General features: G+C 42.0%; 1 protein-coding gene across 1 annotated transcript; it reads right to left on the reverse strand.

Moving 5' to 3' along the window:
- Nucleotides 1–232: 232 nt before the first annotated feature.
- TRIB2 (tribbles pseudokinase 2) lies at nucleotides 233–20,040 on the reverse strand. The gene is made up of 3 exons (XM_051778368.1): nucleotides 19,771–20,040; nucleotides 15,496–15,788; nucleotides 233–2,584 (listed from the first exon to the last, which is right to left on the reverse strand). Exons 1-3 carry the CDS (start codon nucleotides 20,038–20,040, stop codon nucleotides 2,116–2,118), a joined length of 1,032 nt encoding a protein of 343 aa, XP_051634328.1. The 3' UTR covers nucleotides 233–2,115.
- Between the last annotated feature and the right edge of the window lie 352 nt (nucleotides 20,041–20,392).

The raw sequence follows: 20,392 nt of genomic DNA on the forward strand, positions 1-20,392 counted from the left end.
CACCACCAAAGTTCTCATCACATTTCAATACCCTTCTTGAAAAGGTAACTGGGCTTGGGACAAGCCAAAATAAAATAAAGGCCAGTTTTATTCATAGCAAATGGTAAAATTTTTGATGAAAAGGCTTACAGTGTTACCTTGTAAATCTAAGTGCTAAGCTTGCTCAGATCACACGACTGGCAAGAACTTGTCAGCAACCATCTGAGTGTAAGAACATCGTTCACCACTGATGTTTAGTTAAATATGCACAATTTTATTTATTGAAGAGATTAGGACAAAAACATTAAACCAAATACATGACAAAGCACCAGAGGCAGTAAAACCCCACCATGCACATCACCAATCTTTCCTCCTATAAGGTACTTACAAAGTAAAAAAAAGTCCTTCTTGACACAGCACCATCTTCAGAGTGTAAAAACATTACTCCTTTATATTCTTAGTTACCAAAATAGAACCAAGGCAGGTCAGCTGCAGCTAGCTTTGTCTCTTGATAAAGAACTGTGAAACATCCTCTTGAGAGTGGGACCATAACTTTCCTGCAAGGCAGGCAAATAGCATCCATACGTCAAATGCCAAGTAGCTGTACGCACATGCCACATACTATAATTAAGCACAAATTCAAGTAACATTTACATACTACAGAGTCCACATGTACCTACCCAAAAAACATGACCACTTCACAAAACGTATACAGGCAGTAATATCAGAACAACTGAGGTACTGGAAACACAAATATTTATGCCAAGAGATTTCAGTATCATACAGCAATATAAAAGCAGTAATAAAAACATTTGCCAGTCTAAATCAAATAAAGCTATCTAGAAAAAAAAAAAAGAAGCTAAATAAAAAGTTATTTAGGGACAGAAATACCTGAACAGAAAAGAAGTGTGTTAACTACAGCATGTAACATGTCATCCCAAGTCAACCCGTAATTGAAGTACTGGCTTAATACATCACTACTGTGACATTTTCTTCAATAAATAGAATAAGTCTTGACAATACAAAAGGTGCATATTACTGTGTATGTTTCAAGAGGAATATCTGTAATATAAATGTTCAGCTTATTAATACCCTCTTATTTCTTAGTCTGGACATAAACAAAAATCAAAACCAAACAATTCTTTTCCCAAGTTGAAAGGAATTCAAAGAAAAAACCCACAATACTCTTCTTCGATAATAAAGAGCCCTCTATTTACATGTGGGCCAGTCAGGAAACAAGAGATTGGTTCTCAAAGACACGGTTAAGGGCTTTCTGCCCTCTCCTAGTCATACACGTGCAGCATGGCAGATATGGAAGCCAGTATCTCATATCTTTAAAAAAAAAAAAATTATACAGTTTTCTTCTTCCCCCCCCCATTATAGCAGTAATGCATCTGGAAGTTCGAGTTATAATAGCTTCCTGCAACAAACCATTTGACACAAAACAGAACAGCCTGTTAAATGACAGTAACTTCCCCTTAAGGGAACAAAGCATTAAAATGTCATTTCCTGACAAGAATATTAAGTAGTTTATTTAGAAGAAATGAGTTGAAAATAGCTATCAAGAGACATGAACTGAAATTTTGTTTGTTTTTAGCACCCACTTTTCATGTCCGTCTTTGTGCACCTAATTTATTTCTTATATTAATCCCATTAATTATTAGACATCTGATTAAAAAAAAAATGTTAGCCAATTGTACTTTCCCTGAATAATGGCTGAAGTTAAATATCTAACAGTGCGATGCCAAGATGTGAGCTGAGGCAAAAAAGTTTCTATTTGTCGTGAGTTACCACTGTTTTTAATGGAACAGAAACAGGAGTGATACAGCTGCACCAAAATTGGCATGTGCAGTCTCCTTGGCTCCAAAAAGGTGAGAAGCTACAATTGCTCCATGCTGCCTTTTCTCCTCCAAATCAATCTAACCTGATAGCAAGCTCCCCCCGCCCCCCCAATCTGTCCCCATGCTACATTTGTTATATTAGCTCCTTGTGGAGGTTCCTTCTCAACCCAAGGACCTCTGAGTGTCTTTTGCTACCAAGCTAGGCTGATGCAGGATGTGATTTAACGCGGTCAGGAAGGGCTCCTTCATGTGTCCATCTCCAGGTTGTGTACCTTCTGAACACCAGTCTTTGTGCTCAGTTAAAGAATGGGTCCAAGTCTTCTTCCATGTTGACATCAGGCACCAGTTGATCTGATACTTCCTTAGCACCATATCCTGAATTTGATACATTAAAATCTGTAGAAAACCATGGATGGTCCAGAATTTCCTGTGAAGTCAGCCTTTCTGATGGCTCCCGACGCAGTATGCTACGTATGAGGCATTTTGCCTTGGGGGATAGAGTTTCTGGAATGTTAAACTGCCCACGACGGATCTTGCTGAAGAGGGAACTAGGCTCAATGTCATGGAAAGGATAGCGTCCAACTAGCATGGTATAAAGCATGACACCTAGACTCCATACGTCCGCTGCTTTGCCAGAGTAGCTGCCATTTGTGTTCAAGATCTCTGGACTCACATAGGCTGGGCATCCATGCTTATCAGAAAGAGAGTCATCATTTCCTCTTAAAATATAAGCATCTTCTAGGCTTTCCAATTTCACTCTAGTCCTGCGGGCAAAAAGAAAACCAAACCATCAAGGTAAGCAAACACCAAACACAAATTCCTGGCTGTTGCAATTACATGGTTACAATAGTCATACTCTACAAAATTCAACAACCACAGAAGTGAATCAGTTTAAAATCCCACTCCCAGCAGTTGTTACAAATAATTGATACCATCTCTTCCATACTGGTTAGAGATATTAGAGACATATAGGTAATATTGCCACACATACAGGTACAAGATTTCAAATACATTTATGTCCAGTAAACTCATTAACAACGTCTTAAGAAGATGAAAGGAACTGCCGTATTCATGCCTTTGGTTAATTTTAAATAGATGTGGTTTCCAAAAGGAGATAGAAACCTTAAGACTTCTTCTGTGTTGGCTGCACTCTAATGCACCCATGCAGGAGTCATGCCCAAATACAAAACCAGCCCTAACTACACAGGATTATTTTGATACCTTCATGCTGGCACGCTGCTCCTTGCACCTGTAATTCCACAAGGTTTAACAGGAATAAAATGGTCACTGACCCTAAATGATACCTCTAACCAATCAACATTTTTCTTTATCTCAGCATTAAGGAAGAGCAATTTTAACAGATTACTGTCTCCCCAAAGAGACCTCTGGGCAAAGGGAGATCAGGTGAGCTGAACGCTGCCAAGACTAACAGCAACCTTATCTATCCAGCCAAATCAGAAGAGCTCCTCATGTTACAATGAACAGAGAAGCTAGCAGAGGACTTGCAAGGAGATGACAGGCATGCCTTATCTAGACTTCAAACTGCTGCCTGCAAAGCACTGTGAACTCGTCATTGTGCTGCAGTAATTATCTCTGCAAGACAATTTTCTTCCCTTATGGATATCTCACAGCAGCAGAAAAAGTGATGCAGAGCAGCTTGTCATAGCACTAGATGAACATAACCTTTCTTTCCTTTCAATTCTCACTGCTGGGGTCTCCATCTATACTTAAAAATCTGTCCCCGTTGGAGGCATCCAAAGGATTACCAATTACCCTTTAGACTATTTGCCAGCAGTGGATGGTTTTGAGAACAGAATCACTACAACGCAACAGGGCTTGTCCAGTGCCTCTGGATGGCAGAGTGACCTAACAGCAGCGCAGGCTTTCTTTTCAATAACTTGGAATTGCAACTCAACTTTGGGTATTACTGTCCTCATCCCTCAACCCCACTGGTCTGTTATAATCAGCCTTAGCCCTGTGTCATGGCCATGTTTCCATACCACAGACATTCACAGGCAAGGACTGAACTTCGTTCCAGAAAGCACAACTCGTGTCTCTTGACTAAAGCACATCATTTAACTGGCACTAAAACAAACAAGGAGAGCCCTGTTTCTTAAATGTTCACTGAAGACAAGATTGCTTAGACTTGAGCTCCAAAAGACATCTCGGTCAGCTTTGCCTTAGATTTGGTTCCAGGGCAGCTCAGCCCTATCTTCTTTGAACCAACAGAAAAGCATTTTACTTCATGGAGTACTCCAGAGGCAACTGTGCCATAAACTCTCATAATGACACTTGGACCTTTTCAACAGCTAGAGACGTTTACCAGCAGAGGCGAAAGCCCCTCTGGCAACATGCCCCAAATGAGGAGTCATTAATACAAAATTCAGAATACCTGGCTCCCAAGCACAGTGTGTCAGGGCAGCTCCTTCCCTCCTTAAATAGGCCAGTGTTTGCTCCTCCAGTTCGATGCTGATGGGCTTTGCTCAACACACCTGCTTCCTGATTAATTACCTACTGCCAGTCTAACAGCACTTCTGGCCGTGGACAATCCCCTCATTAGCACTCAAACAATACTTTACAGGAGCAATGCCTCACACAGGAAGCTGGCTGCAAGGAGAATCTTAACTACAATTACCAAGACCACAGCAATTTCCCTCTGTACAGAGCTCAGAGGGTCCACAACAGGAGACTGACTAGAGAAGAGTCCTTTTAGGATGCTCAGCTTCGACATGTTCCTGCACCTGTACGGCACAGGGAGAGCAGCAAGGAAAAATGCCCAAAGGAAAAAAACATGCCAAGGAGGGCAGAGAACAGAGAGGAGGAAATGAAAGGGAAGACAGGGACATGAGCTGTGGTTCCACTTGCATTGCCCACCTCAGTTTTTCCATAGAAAAGCATGTGTAGCAATAAAACAGTGAGGCCAGCTACTCAAACATGCATTAAGTCACTGAACTGCCAGACAGGAAAGCATCAACTCACTCCTGCTAACTAACAGAAGCAGAACACACACAGGGAGCAGGGCAGAGCATGCTATTTATAAACAACTTCCAAGAGGGAGTTCACCCCCATACACACTTGCTCCTCTGCCATCCCCATGTCAACAGCACAGGGAAATGCTGTTTACTTTCCTATCCTGTTTTACATTTCTGGGAGTTGCCAAAGAATTTAGAAAAACAGTTCAATGAGAAGCTTTTCTATTACATAAAATTATTGGAATTCCCTAATCTCTCATTTTTTACAATGGACATGGTACAGAACCACAGAGAGCAGACTGTAAGGTGTGTCGAAAAATTCATCTTTTCTCCGAGAGGAGAAATAATTTCTTGATAATAAAAAAGAAGCAGCACACAAAAGCCAGAGCCTCATCTTGCTTTCCTTGCAAGGTGCTGCAGCCTCCACGCATGCTACAGCAGGTTTTGTTTAAGCAAGCAAATGGAACAACAGCTGGCCCTTATCTGCCTGCTCCTCAGTAAACTGTGGCCAAACGAAGAAAATACGCAAACCAGGTTTTTCATCCTGCCAAGCTGACAGGCTTTGAGGAAACAAAAGGTCTCAAACTAAACAAAAACAAAACCTTCACTCCTCATCCTCAGACCCCAAACCCTCACCCAGAAACACCCTTGTGCGTAAGGTGAAAGTGGTGAAATGGCTCCTCTGCAACCAGCGCAAGTACGGCACTGAGCACGCATCTCCCTCACAAACTGCAGGGCCTGCGTCTCCTGAGCACATAATGCCAGGTGCACGGCATCAGTGTGACTTTCTCCCTTCCCAATTACACCCAGAAGCAACTCGGGTATCCACAGTTTCATTTGTAAGGTCCAGTGTCTTCGCATTAGGTTTGCCATCCTTGCTCTAAGCAAGGAGAGCACAGGAGTACGGGAAGTGCCGGCTGGCACCGTGGCTCGCCGGCTTGGCACAGCTGGTAACAGAAAGCACTCCCGAGATGGTTCTGACAAGGGCCGTGGCTCATCTCTGCCAGCACCCCTCACCACCAGCCAGCACTGCAACTCCAGCCCATTTTCCCCTTTTTCACCAGCGACAGACAACTTCACCCACTTCAGCCTCGCATGAGGAACACTCTGTACGGTACTACAACTGGGCATCATGCAGGTGTAAATGGCAAGGCTCACCACCCTCTTAACACTCATTTCACATTTTTTCAGGCAATCAAAAAGGAGCAGCCTGGCTCAGGAGCTGCTATTTCCCACTGTGCAGCACCCATCTCTGTGAGAAACAGCTTCCAGCTCTGGCTGGCCTTCCCTTCCTCCACACTTCAAGTATTACCTAAAAGAGCTGTTTTCTACAAGCCAGAGAGCTTGTGTTTTTTTTTTAAGAGCAGAGGGGGGGAGCAGGGGGAGTGTGGAAGGGAATGGGAAAGAGGAGATTCTGAAGTCTAAATATACAGAAATGTAGAGACATGCTGAATGAGATGCAATCTCTCTCTCCCCCACATGCTCTCCCTCAGAGGAAGCACTGAAATCAAATACCCAGGGAAAAGAATAAAAGCCAACAACAACAAACAGACCCTGAAAACTGCAAGTAGATTCTGAGAATAAGAACCTCCACAGCAAAGGGTGCAGAGTGCATCCAATTGTAGATTAACCAGACAATGCTAAATTTGGCATTTGCTAGGCAAGGGACAGACAAAACCAAACATGAAGATGTGAAATCACAATCACCTTTGAAGTGCCTCCCATCACAGCACAGAAAAAGGACAAACAAAAATAATTCTTTTTTAAAGTCACTTCTCTAAAAAACCCTAATTCTCTAAATAATTAACTCATATTAGTCAACTGAATGACCCCTACAAGAAAAAAGGTTTTCCAAAAGCACCAGCATTTGAGTCTGACAAACAGTTGCAACAAAATTAATCCCTAAAGTTCAAATGTAAGCTACTGCTACAGCCGGATGAGAATCACTGTACACATACTGTAGGGCAACAAAGACTTCTGTCAAGGCTTACGTAATTATAGTACATAATTTCAAGTTTTAATGCAGACCCTGAATAAGCACTTGGAAAAAGAGCATTATGCATCTATCAGATCATTGATAAAACACTGCATTAGTCTAATGCATTAAAAAAAAAATACAACCCTGAATCATGGCTATTTAAAAAGGGGAAGCTATTCTGCCTATGAATGCTTTCCCATTACTGGTGAATGAAACCACAGAAGTGCAATCAGAGGGCAGCAGCAGCACTCGGACGGGAAATGCGTCTTTGTCCCCATAGAAACCGTCAGGGAAACCCATGAAAAACAATACCACTCTGAGTTTCTTATCAATATGCCATTCATTACTTGACTGCATTCAGACTTTGCTCTTCAGTAATGTAACAAAACCTAATCAATTAAACATCTTCCAGAAGATTCTTCAATGCAACCTCCTGAGTTAGCACCATCCTATACTTTTTTCCGACGGATTCGCATTATTCCTCCCTGTAGAGCTTAGGGACTACTGGCAAACTGCTATCCTGCCTTTTGACACTGAAGCCAGGGCTGTAAGAACCCAGCATTCACACCTGGTCTCCAAAAGAAAACACAATTTCCATACCAAAATCAATGGAATTATTCAGAGGGCTCTAAGTTCATAAGGCAGGAGAAAAAAAAATAAATCTGAAACATTTAAAGCAGAGATATCAACTGATAGTCTGAGTTTTTCAGAGGAAAATATCTCCATCGTATTGAATAGGCCATCAGTAGTAAAGGAGCCTGTGCCTGAATCAATGAAAGCAGTTGCTTCTAGTCTGTTCCCAAAGCCATCTGTATAAGAAATAACACCTGAACCACAACTGAGCCACCGTAACCATTTTGGGAACAGTAACGTGCAGACCAGACCCACAATTTTCACACAGCAAGCCTCCCCATATGACAGCTGCGTTGGGAGGAGACTGAAGGAGCCATCCTACTATGGACACTCCCAGTACACCATCCACTTGTTACTCAGGCTGGATCAAATAAGATTCTATTTACAGATTTACAGATTCTATGCAGATTCTAGAGACCAGGAAACAACTGTCACCGCCACCTGAATTTCCATTTTATTATAATTGCAAGTAAATATAAAATGGCAATTTCTAAAGGTGCCTCACAATATTCCCCCTACCCATAAAAACTGAAGGCATTCAAGTAGTGTTATCTCATATTTCAACATTACTCTGACTGAGGCCAGGAATGTCTTTCCCTAGGTAGAGGCACTCATGCCATTGACTGCCCAGTAGACCAGGGATTGCTCCTATGTGGCCAATAATTCACAAGTCATTTAATCAAGGTCAGTTGCTCACACCCCATCATAAAGATGAGAAGAGCATGAACACAATTAGAGTCACAAGGAGAAAAAAAAAAAAAAGGAAGCTTGACATTGGAAACAGTTATCTTTTGCTACTTGATTTTTTTTTTTAAACTAAGGGAATCTCTCCTAAATAATGCAGAAGTAGGCTGCCATCAGAGAACCAGTGAGACAGCAAAGGCAGCTAACGAAACCCTGAGCAGATGATTTGCAGCTTGGTGTGAGGACTTGTTCTGAACTCAAAACTACCCATCTCCTCCAGGGGCAGCAAGGCTCACAGGATCGGCAGGGGGGTGTTATGCCATCAATTTAAATCCTGCTCCTTTCACCAAAAGATCCCTTTCCAATTCATAACAGCACAGAGCATAAGAGTTCACCACACAACATCCTACACAATTTCAGGGAAGAAAAAAACCAAACGCTGCACAAAGGCTGTCAGACAAACAATCTCTTGCATAATGAAACAGGCTCAAGGATATGTTTCGAAAGACAACAGGGACTTGCAGGCAGCACAGGTTTACAGGATGAACCTTGTTCCTAAGGGAAGATTCCTTCACTGGTACTTCCACAGAATGAGGAAGCCTCTAAAAATTACATCTTCCCCACCCTTCCTCCACAGGGATGCTATCAGCACACTCAGTCCTGCCCGTACCCCCTTCCTGACATGCAGTACCCAGCAACTTAGAGCTTTTAACTTGTTTTTTTTTTTTTTTTTTTGTTTTGTTTTGTTTTGTTTTTTTTTTTTCTTTTGTGTTTTTGTTTTGTTTTGTTTTTTTCCTACAGAATTCCACCTAAAAATACTCTGACGCACCTCCAGGAAGAGCTGGTGGCCCCAAAGACCTCAGCTTTATAACACTCAAATAGGATTACTGGGAACAGCCTGTCCTGTATGCCACATACTGCATTTCTTTCATGCCATTATTGCCTAAGGAGAAAACATGTTCCCCAGAAAGTAGGTAGGGTAGTGATGCATGTGTTGGGGTGCAGATTCTCAAATCCAACTGAGATCCTTCCACAGAGGGGCTTGGTTACAATATTCTGAGCAGTCCACTTTTTGATAAGCATCTGGCTCAGGGCAGCTACTTCACCACCTCACTGTTATCTTTTTAGATAGCATTGAAGATCAGAGCTTTAAAAGGCTATGCTGTCAACCATATGCTGCGTTCACCATCTTTTCTAGGTCTTTTCATATGACACATAATGAAGCTCCAAAGGGAGGGAAAGGAGACCACAATTTTATTTTGTTAACATAATTGAATGTTGTGAAAACAGCCCTGCACTTCCTGAGCCTGTGATGGGTGCTCAGCATCTCTAAGACAGAACCATGCCATTATTTCACAATCTTACTGAAAACCTTTTGCTTAGATGTCTGCAACCCTATCTCCAAGCAATTCACATCTACCAAAAAGCAGGTGCTTAAGATTAAATAAGTCCCAGGTTGGCTCCTGTTTACAATTTCCGCCTTTCCTTCCCCAGTCTGAAGTAATCTCCCAGTGCGATAACAGCAGCAGAAGAATTTCCCTCTGACAATCCACTGCAGCCATGCCCAGCTGGGTTTCTGTCTCCCTTCCTCACCCGCAGCACAGACATCCTCAGTCTCCACTCATAAGTCAACATGGAGTACTTTGCACCAAGTCTATGGATGGAGGTTTTCAAATCTTCAAAATGACCAGCTCTTGAACCCAATTTGAGATGTCCTAAAACACATCTACTTCCAGAGACTACAAAGCACCTTTTATTAGAGAGATCAATCCTGTCACGGGTATCTCAGGACAGCATCCAACCATGACAGCCAACACGTAACAGCATTCAGTCTGAACTGAGACAGTGAAGAAGAAAAGACATGAAGAAGAAACTGAACCACATATCAAAGGATAGCACAGTCCAGGTGTAAAACCTCCTGCAAACTCTACCATTGGGTACAACAGCAAAGGTTCTTTCCACTCATTGTCTCACTGAAGGGCCTTGAGCTGACTCAAGGTCCATTTGAGCTCAGTCCTCATCACAGAACCAGCCAATTTTCCCTTTAATTTACAACCTTAGGTGCAACACTTAATCTCCATGACTATCTATGCCCTCAGGAGGAGAGTTAAGCACTTAACGGGGCTGGTGTGATGTTCAGCATCTGCAGACAGCCTACCTCTTGCATCCCGCTGGGAAGGGCACTATACACCCAACAAATCCAAAATGCTCCCAGGAACATAGTGAGAAAACAGAGACTTAGTAATGAAACCACATAAAGGCAAAAGGGGGCATGAACCCTTCAGTGGAAAACAGTTGTGCAACCACTTCATCTTCTAGCCTAAGTTTGACAGCAGAGATTTGCTGCCTGTGAAGAAATTCGCCTTCCTCCCCATATTCTAAGAATAATAATTTCTGGTTTGAAATCTGACCTGTGACTCTCCATTGTTGGAGAAAGTGCACTCTTTGGTCCTGTGGTCCCATTCAGGGTAGTGCTTAAACGATAACACAGATGAAGACTGTTTTTATTTCTAAATCTTCTGGTATTTAAAGAGCACTATTTTGTTTGATTTTCTTCTACTTTAGGACTCTCTTTCTAGGACTTAGACAAAGTGTTAGCTTACCTGTTCTCTATGGAATTGTGAGGAAAACAGCAAGTTCTAACACCACAGTGAAAAAGCTGCTGATCACATTACAACTTGACAAATGCTGGGGAGGAAACTTACTATTAACTATAAGAAAATGAAAGGTCTTTGTGGAAAAAGGTTGATATATGCATTTGTATTTTTTGTGGGATCAGGTTTGTATCATGAGGATTGCAAACAACATAACTAGGTCACCTTAAAGCATCATCCACTCAAAGCTGAGAAATTCGAGAGGAAAAAAGAAAAAATATTCTAGGAGAACCAAGTAAATATATTATGCTAACACAGGTTTCCTAAATTAGTGTACTGTACTGGCTGCATTCCCCTGGCACAGAGCCAAAAATGTCAAATTGTATTTATTTTTACTGAATCCCACCTGCCTCATATTTACTCAAAGAATACAGGAAAATTACAATATCTAAATACCAAAATTATTTTAATTTTCCCTTCAACAAGTATGATGAATGTACAAGGTCTTTAAGCTTCAAATATTACGACAGCTAATATTTTAATATAATTAAAGGCTTAAAAACGCACTAAAGAAATTAATAATTCCCTGACAGCAGAAATGTTCTTGTATTAAGCAAACCACTGAAACAACCAACACTGAAATGCTTCATTTAATTCTGAGATCTTTGAGGTGGCTCTTTCTCAAAGCGTCTGCTATGTTTCAAACTGATGAGCTGCTTTATTAGCTATATACTGTGTATAGTGTTATTTTTAGCATAACCCAAAAAAACCTGCCCATTCTGCAACATCATTATGGGACACCAGCCAGGAGAAGGGTATAGTTGCTTTGCCCAAGGGCCTACTATGACGATAGGCTGTACACGGAAAACAGCAAATACCATGCCATGAACACAGAAAAAATACTCCAAAGCAAGAGCCTCATAACATCAACACTGACCTGGCTTAATATCCAAGACAAAAAATTATTAACATGACTGGAAGCAGAAAACACACAAGACCACATATTTTATCATAGCTCATCTCCACTGTTTTGGATTCCAGTTTTATTTTGAAGTCTAAGGACACAATTTTTGAAGTATTCAAGTATCTTAGAGGTACTTTGGAAAGTCTGTTGAGACTCAGCATGGCGAGTCAGTGTTGTTTTCCATACTTTCAGTGTTCTGGAAGTCACTACACTCATTTAACGGATGTGCTGCTGCTTCCTAACCCAGTCTTACAAAACATTTCCAGCCATGCTGTAATGTCTTAGAATTTCTGCTTCATCAAGATCAGCTGCAGGTTTATGGAATTTAACTCTGAAATTTCAATACTACAAGACTGGCTATTTCACCTATAGTTTTCAAACGGATTCACAGACACATTTCCCTCTAAAACCCACAACCACCCAACCTTTTATACAAAATAGAAAACCCATGTAGCAACAGCGCACATAATTTTCATGGAATGCAATTTACCATATCTTAAAACTTCCTGCAGTTCAGGATTTAAAGAAGCTATAAATTACTTTGAAACACAGACAAACTGTTTCTGCTTCCATACTGGAATTTTGAATTTCATTTTAATTGTTGATGTACTTACACATGTGCAGTATTGCAACACACCATCACAGTCCATCTTTGATTTAGCACATTAAAAGAATGTCACTAGTAAGACCAGGACCCCTACAAAATGCTCAGTGCTACCAGCCTCCAAAAATACTTTATTCCACCTTCTTACCTCCCAGTTCATTACAAACATCCCAAGGCACAGTGATTTGCAACATCCAAATAACATGCATTCTTAGCAGTGACATCAGTTGAAGCAAAGAGCACTCATGTTGCTGCTAGACCAGGAGCCTGAATCTTTGCAAATTCCTGCTGTAATTTAGATAATAGGAATGGGGTAGAAAGAGTTTCAACACTGCATGCACCCACCTGAAAAACTCCAGGAGTTCTGGTTTTATACTGAACTACCAGGATATCATTAAAATCAATGGAAGGAGATGTACTAAGAAATGCTTTAATTGATTTTCTTTTTTAAACAAATGGAACTGCTTCCATATATCCCTCACATTCCCTCTGGCTCCTCCAGTCTGGCAGCTCTCAGCTAAGAGCAGACAAGCATCTTACAAAAAAAAAAAAAATAAAAGCAGCAAGTTTTCCATTCATGTGCTGCCTGCATGCTGGATTTCCCATCTTTTTTTCTACCAAAATAAAAGCTGTGAGAGTCTTCAAGACGAGAAAGTTTCAAAGTGGTAGGTACCTAAAGTGAACTGCAGAAAAATAGCCATGAAGAAATAGGAAAAGAACTACTAAGAAAGAACTCCACTGAAGAGCAGGCAACACACAGCAGCAGAGTTCACTTACACGTCTCTAAACATCATTTTGATCTTTTTCCCACTCCTTGGTTCATTACAAGTACCAAAGAGCAAGGGATGGTGCAGTAGCCATCCCCCAGGCACTGCTGACGACAGCAGCTCCTGATGGGCAGGCTCCTCGGCACACAGGCACTCTCACCAGCACCAGCAGCCTCAGGGAGACATGAGCTTGGAGGGGTGCAAGCAACACAGAAACACCTCTGTGAACTCGGAAGGACCAGGGAGATTTTTCAGCCTAAATATAGCAGCAGATTGAAAGTGATGACTGATTACAGTCTGATGATCAGAGCATGTGAAAAAAGACAGTCACTGCTCTTTGGTTCTATTTCTATCTCACATTTCATCTGTGTTTATTTAGCAGAGAAAGGATTACAATACCTCTCTACTTACAAACCAACATTACATCCAGAAGAAAACCGCATTATGATTATCTTAAAAATAACCGGCAAGTCCTATTTGACCTTTAAAGCATATTATTGTATAATTAGAAGACAGTACTCAAAAGTGAGTAACTGTGTGATTTTGCAGAGGACAGTTACGTTAAAAACATTCATAAAGGCCAACACTGCTATTATAGTACACACCACTTTTCTTGGGTGGCTGAAGGATTTGGCCCTATGCCTCATGTTGCATTCAGTTCCTAGTAAGCAGCAGGGTAGGAGCTCAACTGTATTCAGCACAGGCCCACGTCTGCTCCCACTGCACTGCTCTGAGCTCATGCTGCCTTCCCTTGGAGGAGCTTTTCCAAGTCCTGTTCTTCATGCAAAACCACACAAGTTTACACATATCCTCAGGAAAAAAAAATCCACCATAACGTTAGGACGTTATCAGCTACAACAGAAAACAATTCCTCCTTCAACTGTTTTGTACGAGTTTCCTTCTTATCTTCATCAGAGGTGCTATAATGGTGCTTAATTATTAAACTGGGGAGTAAAAGTTGTGAAAACACAGTTTACATCTATCCAATCTGCATTTCGCTATGAATGGACATTAAGCTAGTTTCCTTTTAGGCTTTTTTATTTTAAAAGGATGAAAGGGCAATCATATATATCGGGTCTGCGGTAGAAAAATAAGGAATAGCTATTTGCTTTGCAGAGAATCATCTGAACTGAATTAAGGAATGAAAATGTCTTTTATTTTTCAGTCCACAAATAGATTAAAAGGAGAAGTCTATTTTGCAAAACTCAGCCTGCAATAAAATTTAAGTAGAGAATATTTAAACCTGATAGATGGCTGCCATTTTTATATTAGGCCAGGAACTTCTCTTTCCTGAATTAATTATGTATTAGTTTTTTCTAATTTTTGGATCACGGACTTCCTGTGATTGTAGAAAACTTATCTGCCTTGGCTGTTGCTTATAACTTCCCCAAACAGCCCCAAATGGAATTAATATGCACTGATTATTTGTAACAAAGCTCTCCAGAACATCCATTTCATCCTGCAGCAATTTGAACAAGTTTTTGGACAATTTATAGAATTTAATTAATTCCCCATCCCCTACCAAGATATGAAGAAGAACAAAGGCAGGTTCTGCCCCCCATTTAGTTTCCTTTTTTTTTTTTGTAATGGTCATCTTACAATTTAATCTCTCTGTCAAAGTCTGACATTACTCTATTTATTACTGATACTTTGTGTGGAAGTTGCAAGTAAATTTATCAATCAAAACAAAGAAAATGGGTACCCACAAAGAAAGAGATGGTAAGTTCCACAGGTACAACAGTATAGCTATAGGTCCATACCAGAAATGGCACTTCAACAATACACCCAGAGCATCCATTTCTTCTTTCCCTGTCTTCCCATACTCCTTCCCCAAATCATTTATACAGGAGGGTGTGCAGGGAGACATTTTTTATTTAAAAAAAAAAAAAAATAGTTCCTCAAGTACCACAACAGCTGATACTGCAAACAAGCACCCAGCAAGGCAGTTTTTAGTCTTAGTATGATTACTGACCACATAATACTCTTAGAAGCAGCCTCCAGACCCTTCCAGCATGGAGAACAAGAAGCTGTCCTCAAAGCAGTCCTATTCTTCCTTTTCATGTCTCCTCACTGGAATGAGACATTTCAGTCCCTTATCCTCTTTAACATACTGGATCTTATGCTCCTTTCCTCTTTTAACACCAGCAGCATTTATGATAGCTCAGCTCTTGCACCAGACATCCATTCAGAGCCTTCCTCCAGGAAACCTCTCCCCCTTAGGAATGAGGGTACTCCTTAAGTGGAGATGCAGAGGCCAAGTACTGATGCAAATATCAGTCTATACTTACTTTACTCCAAAACCTAAGCCAGAAGGTAAAATGGCACGTCCATCCCATGATCAGGTTGCAAAGGAAAATAAAGTGTACCACAAACTAATGGGACAGTGACAATGAAGGGCACAATGTCCTGCAGCTCTCAATATCTGACCTCAGGCACCCCCTGACAAGTTTACCTCCTGTAAACTAAGGGAGACTCTTACCTTTCTTCATCCTTGAAAATAAACTTTCGCAGCTTGAGATCTCGCAGTACCAGTCCACCATCGTGGCAGTGTGCAACAGCGGAAGCTATTTGATAGAAGAGTTTGGCTGCCTCCTCTTCTTTAAGCTTCTTGCAGGTACGAACAAACGAATGCATGTCCCCATAGCTCCTTTCAAAGAACACATACGCTTTTGTCTCCCCAAGAATTATTTCAGTAATTTGGTTGATATTTTTATGTGCAGGCAGACAAAAACATGGTGCTAATAACTCCTGGTAGCAGCCAATATCAAACACCTGCAGAACAATGACAGTAAAGCCAGGGTTAGCAATATGAAGGACGGTGAAGTCATGGTACATCTAATTCTATTAACAGAACCATCTCTAAGTACAATTTAGGCTGCTGCTGAAACTGCACCGATGTAAACAGGATGTCACAAGCTCACGGTCCTGAGGACAAGACAAAACAGACTGTACAACCCCACAAAAAAGATACTCGTAACCTTGACAGGAAAGGCTAGTCTTCAAAACTGGTAGCAAGCATAGTTTCATCAGATAACAGATGATGAAATTAAGAATGTAATCTAAATTAAGATGTGAAGACCAGTGGTGCATAAGGGCAGTACTGAGAAGGAAACATGTTCATCTTTTGTTTTCCATCCAAATAAACTCATAGAAAATACAGCCAGTAGCTTTGTACTGAGAGAAGCTGTCACATTAAATCCACCCTGATACACATGCCTGCCTCTCTTGATTTTATTAACCCATTAAAGCCTTAAGGATTTTCAGCTTTAAAGTACCATCTATTGCTATTCCTATTTACTTCCTGCCTTTCTTTCATCTCTGACAAACAGCAAAGTCACTTTCACTTTCCAAGTCTCAGTTCCACAATGGCTGTTTATAAGATCAGAAGGACAACCCGGGAAATAACTCTGCCTGTTGGAGCGCAGTCAAACACCCTTCAAAAGGCAGAGACAAAACCACCCTGAACCCTCTGTATTTCAATCAAGTGCTCCATTAAAAGCAAAGTGTCCCTTTACTACTAAGTATGTTATCACTGATCTTATGAATGAGCTGTAAGAATTAAAAAAGCTGCTGAGAAACCCAAATAAAAAGTTACTATAATCTAGTGATGACGAATGAACCAGTATTTGAGTCAATTGAGAAAAGACCACATTACAAGAAAATGAAAGACTTCATTGAGAGTAACAGAAGTCAGTGTGCTAAAAGAGACTATGAGCAAAGTATCGATAGGAGTGACTTTTATTTTTAATTATACCTGATCCAAAGGACTACAAAGCAAGGAATTAGCATTTCCACCCAGCATAAAAATTCGATTAATATGTAACTTACTCGTGGGTGTTTTCTTACTTTGGTAAAAAGAATTTAAGGTAGTCATCTGTTCTTTGAACGGAACATAAAAACGAAGAACTGGTATAGTTCTCTAACCACTGTTTTAAACTGCAATTGGTTTTTCTCTTTCTGTATTCTCGCATTTGTGTACCAATACCAGGTATTTGTATCCTCTCCAAGAAGCAAATCTCTCCTTGCTTTCTCTAAAGCTTTAAAAAGCTTTCAAAACTGAGGGAAAGAGACAGTTCAACCAAAATTTACCCAAGACTTCAAAACACGAGCCATTTAATGCTTCAGAGCACAATCCTAGCAAACTCCTTCCACAGTAAAGGACTCAAAACCCAGGAAACAAGGAACCTCACACATCTCCTCTCACCCCATACCTGTGCTGCTATACTCTGGCACGGGGAAAAACAGCCTTAAAGGCAGACTGCCAAACAGTCCCTGCACATTTTACTGGGGGAGGATTAGCACCGAGGCGTTCTGGTGACATGGTGCACCAGGGACGCAGAACCAGGGCAGAGAGGGGGTGTTGCTAAAATCCCTGGTGTGTAATTCATTCCAGAGGAGAATTCATTGACATTTGGATCTCAAAACTCGTAACTACTACATTGTAAGTGAATGGCTCTTCTACAAAGCAGCTGCTATAAAATAAAATTTAAGCAGGAACACTCATGCAGCTCAAACCCTCATGTGAAAAAAACTCTTTGCAGAATTCTCTGCTAACCAGATTATCCTGATGTAAATTAGTTACATTTTGTGTTTCTCAAACTATGTTAAATAAGTAGTTTTGGATATGTACCAGTACTGTGTTTGAAAGCGGGTAGACGGAAGCGCTATCATACTGCTACAGTCTCGAATACCTTTTATAAAGGGCTTCTTTGTATCCCAGCCTTTAAGATCCCTGGACTCAATTCAGAAAATGTCTAGTAAGCTGCAGTTTGATTTAGTTCTCACTGGGAATTGGAAGTGAGAAGTTACCATTGTTTGGATGCCACAGAGCCTTGAAGCAAATAACGGCATCTGTACAGTCAGTGGGTGCAGCCAAATGCATCTCGAGAATCATCAGTATGTGTCTGTTATCCAACGCAATGTTTCTGCAAGCAATCTCTAGGAGCATCTTCAATAAGATACCAGAGAGCAGGTCTCTGCCGGTAGGCTACTTGACAACTAGTTTTCACGATACTGTAGGCATTTTTAAAGCATGCATTAAGCTCAGTTCAGGACTGACAACTACGTGTTCACAAACTAGCAATTCAAGCTAAGATCGTATTTTTGGAGCACAGCTAGTAGTGCCTCGCACATATGGAAAAACTGATACTATTCAAATGTCAGGATCAGCTCAAAAACATACAGCTTAAAGGGAAGGGAAAAAATATAACAGTCCACTCTTTCTGAGCTGCAGTTATGCTGTTCATACTGTTATCAAAACAGTGCCTTAATCCTGCAAACCAAACAGGAAACAAAGAAGCGCATAGCCCCCGCTCCACCACTTGCTATGCAAGTTCACCTAGAATTTCATGCAGAGCAGCAGCTTTGTGGGATCTGTTTATTTCATGAAAAGATGCCAACGTCCTAGAGTGCAGCACTGTACTACTGCATCAAGCTGGGCTTTCATTCTCGAAATTCTCATGTTCTGTTTCAGTTTAGTAACAAAGCATTCAGTTCAGCAGGCAATATTAGTCCTTTGCAAAGTAAAGGGCCTTTTTTACCCTAAATAATCACACAAAGTCCTACGTTGCCTTAACATCAGGTTTTAGAACTCAATCAGTAAGCATATTTAAACTGCCCTCTGAACTCCAATCTTTACAAATAGCAAGCAGGAGCAATTATTTTCACTTCTCTGCTACAGGCTAGTCTATAACTTTTTATGAATCAAGTATGAGAAAGTGTGAAACAATCAGCAATACTATTATTAATCCCTGGAACACTAATAAGCTATAATACATCTACTTTTCCACCCTGCAGTTAGTTTGACACCAGAAATTTGCCAAATAGCACAATTCTGTGTTTTGGGAACAATACAAACACTACAGCATGTGCAGCAAGGTTGCAATTTGCTACGTAGTTATAAAAACTACTACTGGGTACTGCCTCGGTTTGCTGGACAGAAGTCTGGCTCACTACAGACAATGGGAATCACAATTTGGGAACAAAGGATAACATTCCCTCAGCTTGAAAAGAGAAAAAACATCCCTCCACAGATGTGCACGTATGTGAGTTTCTTTTTCCCACAGCTCACCTTTGAACAGCAGGAGCAAATTGGGAGGAGGCAGAGAAAAGCCAGCAGGCTACAAAGAGTGGGATAGCTATTTTGTCTGCACTTCTAAAAACCGTAGGTGTGCAGGTTTTATTCTTGCTCAGTTGTGCAATGGGGGAGGATGCTGTTTGCAAACAACCTCCACCGTGAGAGAGCTCAGGCTGATTAATTAGATGTGGTTCTTCTTTTTTTAAATCACTTTTAAGACAAAGCTGATAGCAATCTGCCCTTCGCCCCCAGCTTCTCCATCCTCTTCCATACCCCAACTCACAGAATCCGGGTCAGGAAAAAATCGAGGAAGCCAGCAGGTCGCAACACCTTAAAATTAGCTGGGGATTCCCTACTCCATTTTGAAAAGTGAGAGCGGAGAAGATGAGGCTTTCGCCTAATCTGAACTCACGTTAAAACCTATTTCAAAAACGGCTATTTCCAGAACAATATTCCCCGGGGCAGAAGGTAGACCTGGCTCTGGGCCACCGCTATAACGTGGCTATTGTCTGGAGAGAGGGAAAAGTTACAGGATGCGCCTTTAATCCTGTCTCCCTGCCTTTTGTTTCTCCAGTGTTCAATAACTGAGGTATACGGCCGTGCTCGCCCTCCTGAGAGATACGGGAAACCCACGCGCGACAGCGGCGAACCAGGGGGGAGAACAAGGAGAAGCATTACCTTGCAAACCAGCTCTTCGCCGCTGTGCAGATGTACGGCTCGGAAAACGTGGTCTCCCTCGAGAGGCTCCAACAATAAGTATTTCCCGATGCAAGAAACGCAATGCGACAAGTTCGGGGTCTCCGGCGGGCTCGGCGAGCCTAGATTCGGGCTAAAACTCTGGCTTGGCTCGATGGACCGTATGGACGAGAGCTCCTCAAAATCCTGGGTTTTATTCCGCGGTCTCCCATATCGTGCTATCGTGATAGGGGTTGACCTTTGTATGTTCATGAGTATGGAGAAGACCAGCCGAGACGCTGCACCGGAGCCCTGGCGTGGAGCGCGGTTCCTCGCCCGTCCAGCTGCGGCTGCCTTTGTGTGGCGGGGGGGGCGGGAGCGGGAGCGCGGCGGCGGCGGGCGACCAGCCTCAGCGCCGCGTCCTGGGCACAGGGAGAGAGCGCTCAGCCCGCGGCCCTTTGTTCCCGCCGCCGGCTGGGCGCGCAGCGGCGCGGAGCGGAGCAGGGCGGCGGCGGGGCAGCGGCGCCGGGCACCGGGGATAAGAGGAAAGGGAAGGACAGAAGAGAAGGGGGCGGCGCGGGGCGGCGCGGCCGGGGCTCGGCGGCCGCCGCTCCCGCGGGTCGCG

The sequence above is a fragment of the Manacus candei genome, unplaced genomic scaffold (assembly GCF_025592945.1).
Source record: "Manacus candei isolate 608988 ecotype Guabito, Panama unplaced genomic scaffold, ASM2559294v1 h1tg000011l, whole genome shotgun sequence".
Lineage (NCBI taxonomy): Eukaryota > Metazoa > Chordata > Aves > Passeriformes > Pipridae > Manacus > Manacus candei.